We start from the raw sequence: 12,874 nt of genomic DNA on the forward strand, positions 1-12,874 counted from the left end.
ACAGGAGAGGTCTCTGCGCCATGTGGGTCAGCTCCCTGGCGGGGGATCCAACGTCCTAATGCAGTGGCTGGTGATAGCTTGATAGTGCCGAGAGTGACCTCTGTGCCATCAGGGAGGCCTTGTACCGTGTTCTTAGTTTTAGTTTCCACATGTTCATTATCAGTATACAAGAATAAAACTGATTATTATGTATTGATCTCATATCATGCAAGCTTGTTGAACTCATCTTTCTGTTTTAGCACTTCCTACCTATGCTTTAGATTTACAGTTCATCGCATTTGGTTCTCATACTTTCAGTCAGGTTAATTTAATGTTGCATCTATCCTAAAAGCCAACCCCCTTTTTGTCACTTGTACTGTTTGGTTAATGGCTTTAAAAAGAAACTGCAAATCAACTTGGAAAAGCTCCCTTTCTCTCTCTTCATGTGAATATGACTCATCCTTTTTCATCTCCCTTAGGAACCACACGCAAATTTCTTAGTACCTCTTTATTTCCACCTGCTAAGTCTTCAATACAGACCTTAGTCTCTCTTTTGCCAGAGCACCTTGCATACCCCTTTGAAAACAATCACCTTAAAACACCATTCTCCTGCTAATACTCCAAAACTATTTCTATCACTATTGATGCCTTGTTCTCCAAAATCTAGCCACATCCCCTCTCACCTAACCTTACCCTACTTGTTATTTCTTTATTAATAACTTCTTACTCAAAGTTAATCTACCTAATGCTGGTAGGTGGGGAAAATCTGTGTGGAGATACTTTTTATAAACTTCAACAGATTATTATTCAGAAAACACAGCGTTAATGGGAAATGGAAAAGTAACCCACAGTCTGATTTCCTAGTATATATTTTTCCCTCCACATTACCTTTCTTTACATAGGAGTTCACGGTGAACTCTCTTCTTTTTCCTTTTTCACTATACGCTGCCAATATTTCCAATATTTCTACATTAGCTTCACAATTATGTCAGTGGCTGAAAAAAAGTACACACTTGTGGATGTAAAATAATTATATATTTGTTCACTGATTGCTGGACAATGCAACTGTTTCTAAATAATATTTTGTTATGACAGGTAACACAGTAGTGTCTTTGCAGAATATCACCCTAATTTCTTTTGAAATGCTTCCCTGGACTAAGTTTTCAGGAATGAGGTTAGTGAGCTAAAGAACGTGAACACATTATGGCACTTGCACTATTATTTTGTCACTTATTACCTTTTGCTATTTTAAAAAATAATATAATAGTTTATTTTTACATCATTTTGTGCTTTTTTCCATCTCAGTTATAGTCCCCATGGATTTCTATCACCAAATCACCTGTGTGCCATCACCATAGTCTAGTGCACTTCCCCCCCACCCCCAGTCCTTTATACTCCTGTTATGAGTGAAACCATCCAGTTTTTTTTTCTTTTTCTTTCTGGCTTATTTCATTAAGCATGATCCCTTCCAGCTCTATACATGTTGCTGCAAAAGGCATGAGTTTATCCTTTTTGACTGCCGAGTAATATTCCATTGTGTATATGTACCACATCATCTTAATCCAGTTATCTACTTTGGGTTGATTCCATGTCTTTCCTATTATAAATAAAGCAGCAATAAAATGGGGGTGCAGGTATCTTTTTGAGTCAGTGTTTTTGTGTCTTTTGGGTAGATACCTAGGAGTGGGATTGCTGATTCATATGGAAGCTCCATTTTTAGCAGTTTCAGAAACCTCCAAATAGTTTTTCATAGTGGTTGTACTAGTTTGCATTACCACCAGCAGTGCAGGAGAGTTCCTATTATCTACATCCACAACATTTGCTAGTTGTTTTAAGGTGTGCCGTTCTCACTGTCACTTTTTCAAAGGCTCTGTATCACCAATAAGAGGCAGAGCTCACAGCAAACTTTGGCAACAGTATCACTAGGGGTAACTTTCTTATTTTGTAGATATAAAATGATATGTAAATTTTACACTGACTTTATAACTTTGGATACCAGAAAGTTTTTATGGATTGTTATTTTATCCCTTTATCTTCTTATTAACTAAAAGGAAGATATGATGAAGGGACTTTGGACTCATCAAGGAGCTTCAAGATCACAGTCTTTTTTGTTCTCTGATCCCATCTCAACTTTTAGCTTATCTGGAAACAGATGCTTCATTAATTTTTTGACTAGATTGTCAGTTCATGAGAGCAAGAGATACTGTCTGTCTTACGTAACTCACTTTATCCAAACATTCATTACTCCTTCTAATTATCCATTCATTTATTCAGTATACAGACTGAACTTTGTTGGGGTGCAGGGTGCTACCATGTCCCCAGGAGACAGGTCTGAGCACAGCAGTAACAAGGTCTAGCTGCGCTTTACTAGGATCTCTGTCTACCAATTTGTGTGTAGAGTCTGGACAATGGTCAAGAATAGGACAGAAAGCAATGCTCCAGGTGAGGGTAAAGTAGACGCACATCCAATATGAGTGATGGAGGTAAACAGGGGCTTCACACTAGGTATACTGAGTACCCAGCATGTACTAAAAATCAAAAAACAAAAAAAAAAACCAATTAATCAACCCAAAAGGTTTTTTCTTTCAGTCCTTAAACAAACCAAAAACACACATACACTTTCTCCTCAACTCCCAAAACAAAATTTCCTCTTCATTTAGCATTGTATTCTCTCTCTCCCTCTCCCTCTGCTGAGCATCTAGCTATGTCTTGTTTTGGTGAGGGTCCAAGGACCACCCAGGTGGGATCAAGACCATGACTTGGCAGATCCTTCCACCAATGTCCTGTCCCACACCTGTCCTCACTCTAGTCAAAGCTCCTTATCAGCTGTCCTTGCAGTGGCCATTCTGAGTCTAGCCCAAATCTAGGGGGGAGACTAGAATACTGGGAACTCCTATTCTTTCTTCCAGTTTGCTCACGTACTATTAGAACTAGCCTAGGGGACAATCCTTGACGTGCAGTTATAGGGGAAAGTAGTAGTGCCTGGCTCATGGCAAGAGTCCAATACCCCTTTCAGGAGATTCCAGGTGATGCCCACCTGCCTCATGGTTGGTAGAAAAGAAGGTGAGGTCTACTGAACCAGGAATAGAAATGAATACCAATGGCCAGATGGCCTTCCAAGGCAATAAAAGAAGTTCCAAACTGAAAGGTTTTTGAAAGAGCATAATATGATGGTAGTTATAGAGAGAGATTGTGTTTATATGTTCATACATTGAGAGCTACCTACATTTTAAACCTGAGCTATTATAAATCTTATCCCTTCTATGCATTCCTTCAACATACAATGATCAAGCACCTATAGGGAAACAGAAATGAACAAGACAGAAAGTGTGTTTAGGTGGAGCTTACAGTGTGAAGGGGAAATAAACAGATAATAAACTTACAATATGGTGCTAGAAAGAAATTAGTGCAATAGAGGTAAATAAAGCAGAGTAAAGGATAAAAAGAAGTGGGCATAGAAATTTGTTTAAATTTAAAAAGTCACCTCTGATAAGCAGACATCTGAGTTGAGAGAAACAGAAAATAATCCACACAAACATACTACAGGTACAGAGAGACTTAAGAGTATTTGTGAGTCACGAGGCAGGTGAAGCTCCAGCTCAGTGAGCAAGGTTAAGAATAGGAGATGAGATCACAGCTATGGGAAATGTCAAATGGTGCAGGCTACCATTAGGAATCTGGAATATATTCTAATTGCATTAGGAGGCCAGCTGGAACCCAGCCTTGAGCAGGGAATAACATGATCAAATTTATGCTTTTAAAACATTACTGACTAAGAGCAGGAGCTATAGCTATGAGCATGTACTGCAATTACTCAGACTAGAGGAAATAGAACTTTGATTTCAAGAGAAAGAGTGGAAATGGCAAGAAAAAGTCTGCCTTAGAATATATTCTACAGGTAGAGCTAGCAAGACTTATTGCTATACTAAGAGTAGATTTTAAAGAACTGAGCCGTCAAGGATAAGTCCCAGGTCTGAGGCTACAGAGACTGGGGAGAGAGTGGAATCATGTACTAAATGGGGAGACTGAAAGAGAAGCAGGATAGGGTGGGGGTAGTTTGGAAGGAAATGAGGAGTTCCAGATCAGACATATTAAATTAGAAATGCCTGTTGTTCTATCTGGATAAAGGGAAAGATCTCAGCTCACAAACAGATATTTAAATTGTGTAACCAGACGTGGTCTCTACCTTTGAGGGTTCAGATTAAAAGAGTCACTCATCTAAAGACATCACTATAATCTACCTACAGGGACTTACAGGGGAGGGAGAAGGAAAAGCAGAGCTCCCTCACCTTTGGCACCAGCTGATGACTTTGCAATCCAAACATTGCCTTCTCCATCTTCTTTCTTTCTGTTATAAGAAGCCAGGAAGAATTCCCTTTCATCTGTTCTTGAGTTACTGATAGGCGGGAGGATTCCATTCTGAGCTGGAGCAACTGGGGTCCTGAGATTAGTTGGGTAAATCACGTAGGACTCAGGGAACCATGTGCAGGACTCAGCCAGTTCTGGACTTGTCTTGATCAGCCTGGCAGAAGACAAAGGGTCAGTCAGCCTCCCTTCTTAGAGACTCCGTCATTCTCTTCAGAAATGTCAGCTCAGTGACCCACTGAGCTCTTCTAGGAGGCGGGGCATGGCCTGGACCAGGAGTTAACCCTCTTGCCCCATCATAAGTGCTTGATCTAGGCCAACTTATAATATGCCCTTGGGCAGCACATGGCTCACCTTACAGGCATACTCCAGGTCATTCAAAGGGGCAAAAAGTCCAAACTTTAGCTCCTTTTTAAAGGCATCGCTAAGGAAATAAGTTGTTCCTCCTGAGCCAATACCTTTCCAACAAAGATGTTGTACCTTTGCTATACCCTTATTTAAAAACCAAAGTGAGGAGTTGAAGAAATGATTTGGAATACCAGTAAAAAGTATTTTTGGGGGGCCCTCCCCAGTGGCACAGTGGGTTAGGACGCAGCACTGCAAGCTAGACACAGCTGCTTCAGTGAAAATTCAATCCCCTGCCTTGGAGGAGATCCACATGGCGCGGCAGACCTCTCCTGACCCACCCGCTGCTCCCCTCAGCAGTGTACTTCATTGATCTGCCTGTTCTGCTCCCCACCCTGTCTCTGGAGAATCCTCTCACCGCCCCTGCACCTCTGGCTTGTGCCTCAGTTCTGTATGCATAAATAAATAAAAAATCTTAAAAATAAAAAACTTATTAAAAAAAAGTATTATTTTGGCCCACCTCTCTGGTGAGAAAAGGCTACTATCTGGGGGTCTTATTATTTCAACTTTTATTTCAGTTCTTCATTTCTCACTTTTAGCTTAGTCTGGCTTCAGTAACAGAGTAAATGTGATAAAAATGACATTAACTCGATGGTTTCTCTCATATCTGGAATATAACGGAATAGGCGAGAAGATAATGATAATGATAAACAGCTATATACCAGAGACATTTTGTGGGGGTGGAGTGGGAAATGGGATCAAAAACAGTGGGGGAAGGGAAATGCACTGGACTATGGTGATGGCACATGGGTGATTTGGTGATGGAAAGCCCAAAGGGATTGCAAATGAGATAGAAAAATGCACAAAATGATGTAAAAATAAACTATTATATATAAAAAATAATTTAAAAAATGGTATTAACTCCAGAAGTCCTAACTATATATACATTTTGCCTCTCAAAATAATCTAACACAAAGGAAGATCAGGCCAGGTCTTGAACAAGACACCTAGTAAACATCAGGGCTTGTTAAGGGGGTCCAGCCAAACCCTACATGGGGCAACAGTGTCACATTTCACAGAAAAGGGCTGGGTCATGAGAAACAAATTTACCAATATCACAAAGGTAGTAAGAAACTGCCAGAATGTATCCCCTAACTCCCAAGTCCTAACTACACTTACCCTTTATCCTCCCAGAATGAGAGGTAGGGAGGAAACTACCCAAACGCCTTCACAGGCCTTTACTACACTGTTCTCTTCCACACAGCTCTTAAGGCCAAGTCTGCATTAAGATCACCTGCAAACTCGGGTCTATGAGCAAAAAGCAGACGTAATAAAAAGAAATTTTCAATACAGATTTAAATTATTTTGAAGGTAACAGAATTTCAAAATTACTTCAACTCAAAGGAACAAAAGAAATAGAAAATAAATTTCCAAACCACTGACTGTTCAACTGGAACAGCCATGTCCAGTATGGTCATCACTAGCAACACGAGTTTTCTAAACTCTTGAAATATGGCCAGTGAGACTTGGGAACTAAATTTTAAGTTCTAATTAACTTAATTTCAAAATGGAGGCATGGTAAAATATTTCTCATTAAGCACAACTTGGAGGTTTTAGTGAAAGACATTTCACTTCACCAAAGTGAAGTAAGGTATTTTTGCTACAATGCACCCATGTCAGGCGTGTTCGTTGTTCCTAACATTCTACATAAATACAAAAACACATCACTGTTCTACTTGGGGACAATAGATGGATTCAATTCAAGTGGAGTTTCCCCCCATGCACTGATAAATCATTATACTGTGTTTATTATGCAGTGAGCACAAGTTACAATGATAGCTATGTAAATAATAATTGGTAACTAAAGTGAATAATAATTATATTTCTAGTTACAAAGAAATGTTGACAAAATTAAAAATTTAAAACAAAGCATATTGTGAATGTGTAGTTGACTGGGACACAGAAGCTAGAGCTAGAACCAGAACAGTAAGAAAAGCAAGGAGAACTGGAAAAAGGTTTTTAATAAACTTCTTGAATGACAATTGCAGTATGCTGAGGCAGAATTAAAATGAAAGAACTGTGTTTGTAGAAAGGAGACAGTTTCAGCAAATACATAATGAATTATTTCACCAAACTGGAACAACTCTGAGTTAAGTCACAACTCTCTTTATGTTCAAAACCTTCCTAACAATCTCAAAGATTGATTCAAAAAAGTTGAAAAATCTCAAATACTTTTCTTTAGATTTGACTTGCATGACAGAGACATTGCCCAATTATTACTTTGGGTATTTACTCAAAGGATTTCCAAATATGTGAAAAAGTATTGTCAAATGATAGCCTAAAAATATCAATTTCATGTGTAGTTGTTTGTTAATCTTGTACAACAGTCAAGGAAGAATTTGATGTATATGTGAAAATTTAGTTTTTCACAATAGACAGAGTACTTCAGCTAGGTTGTGCTGAATCTGGAGTTTCAACAGTGTAATGTTTCCCTTCATAGCTTTATTTTACTTTATGATACATAACGAAAAAATTGCTTCCTTGTACCACCTGATACATTTGTGCCCAGTTTTCTGGAGCCTACTCTCTGAAAACTGCATGGATACAGTTGTTAAAATAGTTCAGTATATACTTGCAAATGCTACACTGATTTAGTTCATGGAACAGTTGAAAAGAAACAGAAAAAAATGAATTAAATGATACTGTAGTCTTTGCCAATGCTCACTGATTGAGAGATGAAGAGTTTTCTACAAAGATTTATTATACTGCTAGCTTCAATTCAGATCTTTCTTGAAAACAAAGGGTTTTGGGAGCCAAATTATCATTTTCACTCAATAATTCATTACTTCCTTCAATAACCAAAGTTAAAAAATGGCAGTGTGACTTGCATTTTCCCACCTATACCCACAAGTACATAAGCAAGCTAAATTAAAGCTGCAAGGGAAAAGGTGACCTATATACTTATGACCTAGCCAGAAAGGTATGTGAATTTGTGTTCCAACTTCATAATACATGTCAATAATAATGATTTTTACCTATTTTTGTATGATGACTCACTATGCAGAAATTTCTAATTTTAATAGACAGCATTATGCAAATTGGTTGCAAGCACTAAAGGAAAAATAAAAGATTTAGAACACAGTTGATATAATTAAATTTTGCTTCTTTTCAATTAATTCAATACCTCCTTTGAATTTAATATTAATGATACAGATTTGACAGTTTGTGAATTAACATGGATAGTTTTAAAATTGGTATGTTTTTGCTTCAAAGTCAAGTGAATTATTTTTCTAATAAAATGCATCAGTTTGTCGATGTGTTCATGTGACTGTTAAAGGAAAGTGATTTTTTGGTATTCACTCAGCTGCTGAAAAACTTCAAGTATGTGGAAACAGCTTGGGTATATATATTATTTTCCATCCATGCATTTTTATGAAATCTAAATACAGATCAAGGGTTTTCTTTTTTTTTTTTTTTTAAAGATTTATTTTATTTATTCATACATACAGAACTGGGGTACAGGCCAGAGATGCGGAGGGTGAGAGGATTCACCAGAGACAGAACGGGGAGCAGAACAGGCAGATGGACGAAGTACACTGCTGAGGGGAGCAGCGAGCGGGTCAGGAGAGGTCTGCCGTGCCATGTGGTCACCTCCAGGGCAGGCGGGGATCGAACTCATGCAGAAGTGGCTTAAGATTCTTAGTGCAGTGCTTTAACCCACTGTGCCACCAGCGAGGGCCCAGATCAAGGGTTTTCAATGAAAACTTAAGTGTCTGAATTGAGATGTGCTATAGATAAAAAATACACATGAGATTCTTAAGTCTCAAAATGAAAGAATGTATTTAAAGCATCTCATTGTTTTTGATTAATGATATATCAAAATGTCTTAGATTTAGTTGATTAAATAAAATATATCATTAAAATAAACTTCCACCTGTTTCTTTGTACTTATTTTTATGTAGCTACTAGAAAACTTAAAATGAGGCATGTGGTTAACTGCTATTTCTGTTTGACAGTGCTGCTCTGCAGGAAGACCTTCACTTGGAAGTCCTCATTTCCTATACAGAACCAAGACCGAGTTCCACAGGAAGGAAGTTCTTTGCTTTTGTTCTATGTCCTCGTGAGCCCTTTTGCAAAGATAGCGCAAATGGAAGTTTATTCACATCTACAAGGAAGAAATACTCTCAGGAGGAAAAGAAAATCTCCAACCTCAGCCAGAAGAAAAGCTCTGGGAAGGTAGCCTGGGAGCCTTGATGAGTTTCTGGAGCGCCCTGAGAGAAAGGAGGACGGCACCTGCTGTACAGGCTCCAGTGCCGAACCTTATCAAGGCCCTGGAAAACCCTGGGAGAGAACACCTAGGCCCACGGCCAGTGGCTCCTGCTTGTACAGACTAGAACTGCCCTGGCTCAGCACAACTCCATGGCTGTGGGCAACACAGCTGTCTTCTAGGAGCTGCCTTTAAAGTTACGTTTTTAAACTTTGAGTCCTTGCCAGTCATTCAAAATTATGGAAGAGAGAAAAGGACAAAAGCAAACATAACCTGCTGCAATTACTACAGTCCCTTGCAGGGCACCAGAGAGAAGGAAGGAAGCAACTAAGGAGGATGACAATCCACACCCTCCAAACATCCTGTCCTCATTTACAAGGGGCCACAAGAGATCATGTCATATGCCACCAATGGGCAAAGGACAGGTATGATCACCACCATCCCCATTTTACGGAAGGGACACTAGGGGGGTCACAGTGTCTCTGTCCAAGGTCACAAAGATCCAGATACCTACTCAGGCCTCATGACTCCAGCTCTATAGTCAGTTAAACCCATTAGAACTGCTAAATAGGAAAATACATAAGAACATTATTTTTCAAAAGCACCCTTAGTCTCAACTTATAATTTTTTTAAAAGGCAAAATTCTACTTTATCTTTAGAGAGAAAAATCATAGTAAAAGATGGTTGGGTAAACACCACTATATAGAAATTTCTAAATGAAAAACCTTGGTAAACAATCATGTCTGACTCTCCTAGTTCTGCTGAAACAATCATCTGCCTTCTAAACATAAATGTAATAAGGAGACTTCAGAGTCCTTTTCCTTTAGGAGTGCTAGTGAATCATGAAAACCCATCACAGAAGCAAGTGGTAACAGAAGTTACTGGGGCCAGTGATTCTGAACAAAAAGGTGGAAATAATCTTTTGATTACCCAAGCAAGTAGACATCTGGAACCCAGAAAGAAATGTGAGTGAAGGAAAGAGCATCTGAATTAAATCACAACTTTCAGTGTCTTCCTCTCTGGTTTATTTGGCTACACTAGTATGCTCAGTAGCTATCATGGAAAGACTCCTGGAGACCTGGAACAGCCCCTTCCAGGAGGCATATCCAGGGCTTCCCTGCTGAATTGATAGTAATAGTAGTGAAAGCCACAATGATAGTAGTAAGAAGAGCTTTCTCTCATATAGTGTGAGCTCTGAGAGAGATTATTCAAGGCTGGTATATGTGTTAATAACAAACCTGAGGTGGTTACTATTATCTCCATTTTACAGTGAAACTAGGGCACAGAGTCAAATGCTGGAATAGTCACTGTGCTATAGACTCTACACACTCATCTTATTTGACCCTCGCAACCACCTTTTGAAGGGTATATAGAGGTTTAGAAGGATAGGAAAGTTGAAGGCCAAGCTAATATGAGGAAAGTCAGGGATTAAAACCCAAGATGCCAGCCCCGGCTGGAAGTAGTCTGCTACTATTTCCCTCTACCTTATGATACTGTTCCTGAGATACCTGGCCATTAACCCAGGTGCTCAAGGAATGGCAGTGGAGCAAACACCATTGCACCCTGTCCAGACAGTCTTTCTGTGGGGGCTCCTGGCTGCAGTAAAAGTCAAATGGCAAGGGCTGACATGTGCCCCTTCTGCATGGACCCAATCCCTTTCAGACATGCTGCGGAGCTTCTCCCACAGCCATTGTCTGAGTAATACTGGAAAACAAAAGCCTAGTGCACCGGTCTCAAGATGGGTCAACTACAAGCCCCCACACACTCCTGAGCCCTATGGAACCAAACTGAGCTAAAACTTCAGCTGAAACCACCTCTTGACTTCTTCCTCTGCTATCCTGCTCTCCTTGCATGGAGACGGGGTTCTGAGCACCCCTCCCTCAATATCACTTATACAAAGAATCTATCTCCACTGGTTCTCAGGAAACTTACTTAAGAGACGGCCCAACTTTATCATGCACTAGACAGCAAAACTTTGGACTGCAATCAAAGTGGCTTAGAGGAAGTTCCAAACTAGTATTTTCTGGCTTTTTCAATAAAATTATTTTATGTTTTAAAATCTGAAAATAACCCCACCTTTTGCTTAGGCGCTTTAGGATGAAAGGTAAAAACATTCACATAAAGTTTGAAAACAGGTCTGGAAGAGCACTTACTTCACCAAAGAAGCTTTGCGACACAGCTTGTCAGCCCCTCTGTAGTAATTCACCAACTGCATCAGCCCTGGCTCGTGACCTAGGAAGGGAAGAGGAGGCTCAGAAGGGAAACAAGACAGGTGGGGAAGCTCAAAGTCAGCACCAGCCAGCAGGAGAGAACAGCTGTGCGCAGCCCAGCTTTCCTCTCTCCCTGCCCCTGGCTGCTAGGGAGGAGCACTTACAGTACCCAGCATTTGTTCCCCTCTTCTCGGCACCCCCACCGTCCTCACCCTCCCAGAGTGGATATTCCAGTGTCAACAAAATGGTCTGCAAATATCCCTGCTGCCTTTGTTCTTTCTTCACTCTCCCTGATTCCCACCACACCCCACTTTCTCTCCAGTAACACCCCCTAACCTTGCTCCCTTCTCAAAACCCCCCCACACTGGCTAGTTTCAGTGGCCTATTTTCAGTCTTGGCTCATTCTACCTCTGGCTCTCTGACCACACCTATTTTACAAACTGTCTCCTCTGGTCAAGGTAGAACACTGCTTCCTCTGGGTTACCCTCCGACACAGAAATGACTTTTCCTATTATTAAATCTCCCCTGTCTGTGGCAATACAATCTGGCCCCCACCCCAAAGACATTTTGGCAGGGAACATGTTTTCCAGGAGCGAGGCTGCACTTCCCTAAGACTGTGCCGTGAGGAGAGGCCATGGCTATACTCCGGCCAAGTAGCCAAAGGCCGGCGAGCTGGGGGCTCCCCACAACTTCTGCATTACGTCATCTGAAGAGGCGCCTCCCGCGCTCGGCTTTCCCACGCCCCTGCCTGCGGGCTTGTGAGTGTGAGGCCCGGGTGGTGCCAAGCCTGTCTCAAACATCGGGGCGAGTAGGGCAGGGGCAGAGAATACAGCGTGAATCCAGTGCCAAGTGACATCTGCATTCAAGGCTCAATTGGGAAAGCACGTTCTTTGGTGAAGCTAAGGAAAGGTCTAAAATCAGACCCGCTCCGACCTTTCCTGGGCTCGGCTCACTTCTGAAGCTCCTGCCTCGGGTATCCAGAGTTCTTTTCCAAATTCCCCAACAGCTTCTCTGAGCCGTTGGGTAGCTGAACCCCCCGGCTTTCAACGTGCTTTAAGTCCCTCTCCCGCCCCAAGCCCTGGAAGGGCGGAATCCTCGGTAGCAAATTCGCAGGAAGACTCCAGCCGGATGTCAGCTGCCAGCCCCGCGGACCCCTCCCAGCTCCGCGCAATCCACCGGAACGGTCGGATTTGGGGGCGTGGGATTCCAGGCAAAGGGGGATCGCGCGGCCTCAGGCCAGGCCGACGCCCCACGGGCTGCAGAGACCAGCTATTGTCAAGAGACATCTGCGGGACGACTAGACCGCCCCGCCACTCGGGCCCCGCATCCCATTTTGCAGATGCGGAGACATTTAAAAATGATGGGTTCTGGCCTCAATGGGTCCATTTTTCTATCTGCCCAAGCAACCACGGAGGGGAAAATTTATGACCTTAAAACAAAAGCGCCCGTTCTAACGGGCCGTGGGAGGGATCGGAGGGCGGGAAATGGGGAAGGGCTCACCCAGTCTCCCGAAGGGCAGCCGATTCCTCTCTCCCAACATCAGGTTAAACCGGGGGTTGTCGCGCCTCAGCCTCTTCCAGTGGCCCGTGGCGAGGAGCAGCCGGGAGACCTCGGCGTAGACGCTGCTGTTCTCGTCGCGCACCACGAAGGTGTACATGGCGAAGGGCCGCGCTCCCGGGCCACCCCGGCAGCCGCTCGGGCCCCAGCC

The 12,874-nt window shown here is 41.9% G+C and overlaps 1 protein-coding gene across 1 annotated transcript in view; it reads right to left on the minus strand.

Annotated features, from left to right (window-relative positions):
* Positions 1 to 12,868, minus strand: part of TTL (tubulin tyrosine ligase) — a 25,706-nt gene extending 12,838 nt beyond the window's left edge. The window contains exons 1-3 of the mRNA XM_004686106.2: positions 12,667 to 12,868; positions 11,110 to 11,188; positions 4,269 to 4,501 (exon numbers count right to left, since the gene is read on the minus strand). Of these exons, the coding sequence (XP_004686163.1) occupies positions 4,269 to 4,501; positions 11,110 to 11,188; positions 12,667 to 12,823 (469 nt within the window). The 5' untranslated portion in view covers positions 12,824 to 12,868. The remainder of the gene's footprint in view (positions 1 to 4,268; positions 4,502 to 11,109; positions 11,189 to 12,666) is intronic.
* Positions 12,869 to 12,874: the final 6 nt, after the last annotated feature.

Source organism: Condylura cristata, unplaced genomic scaffold (genome assembly GCF_000260355.1).
Source record: "Condylura cristata isolate star-nosed mole 26May11 unplaced genomic scaffold, ConCri1.0 scaffold00020, whole genome shotgun sequence".
Taxonomy (NCBI): domain Eukaryota; kingdom Metazoa; phylum Chordata; class Mammalia; order Eulipotyphla; family Talpidae; genus Condylura; species Condylura cristata.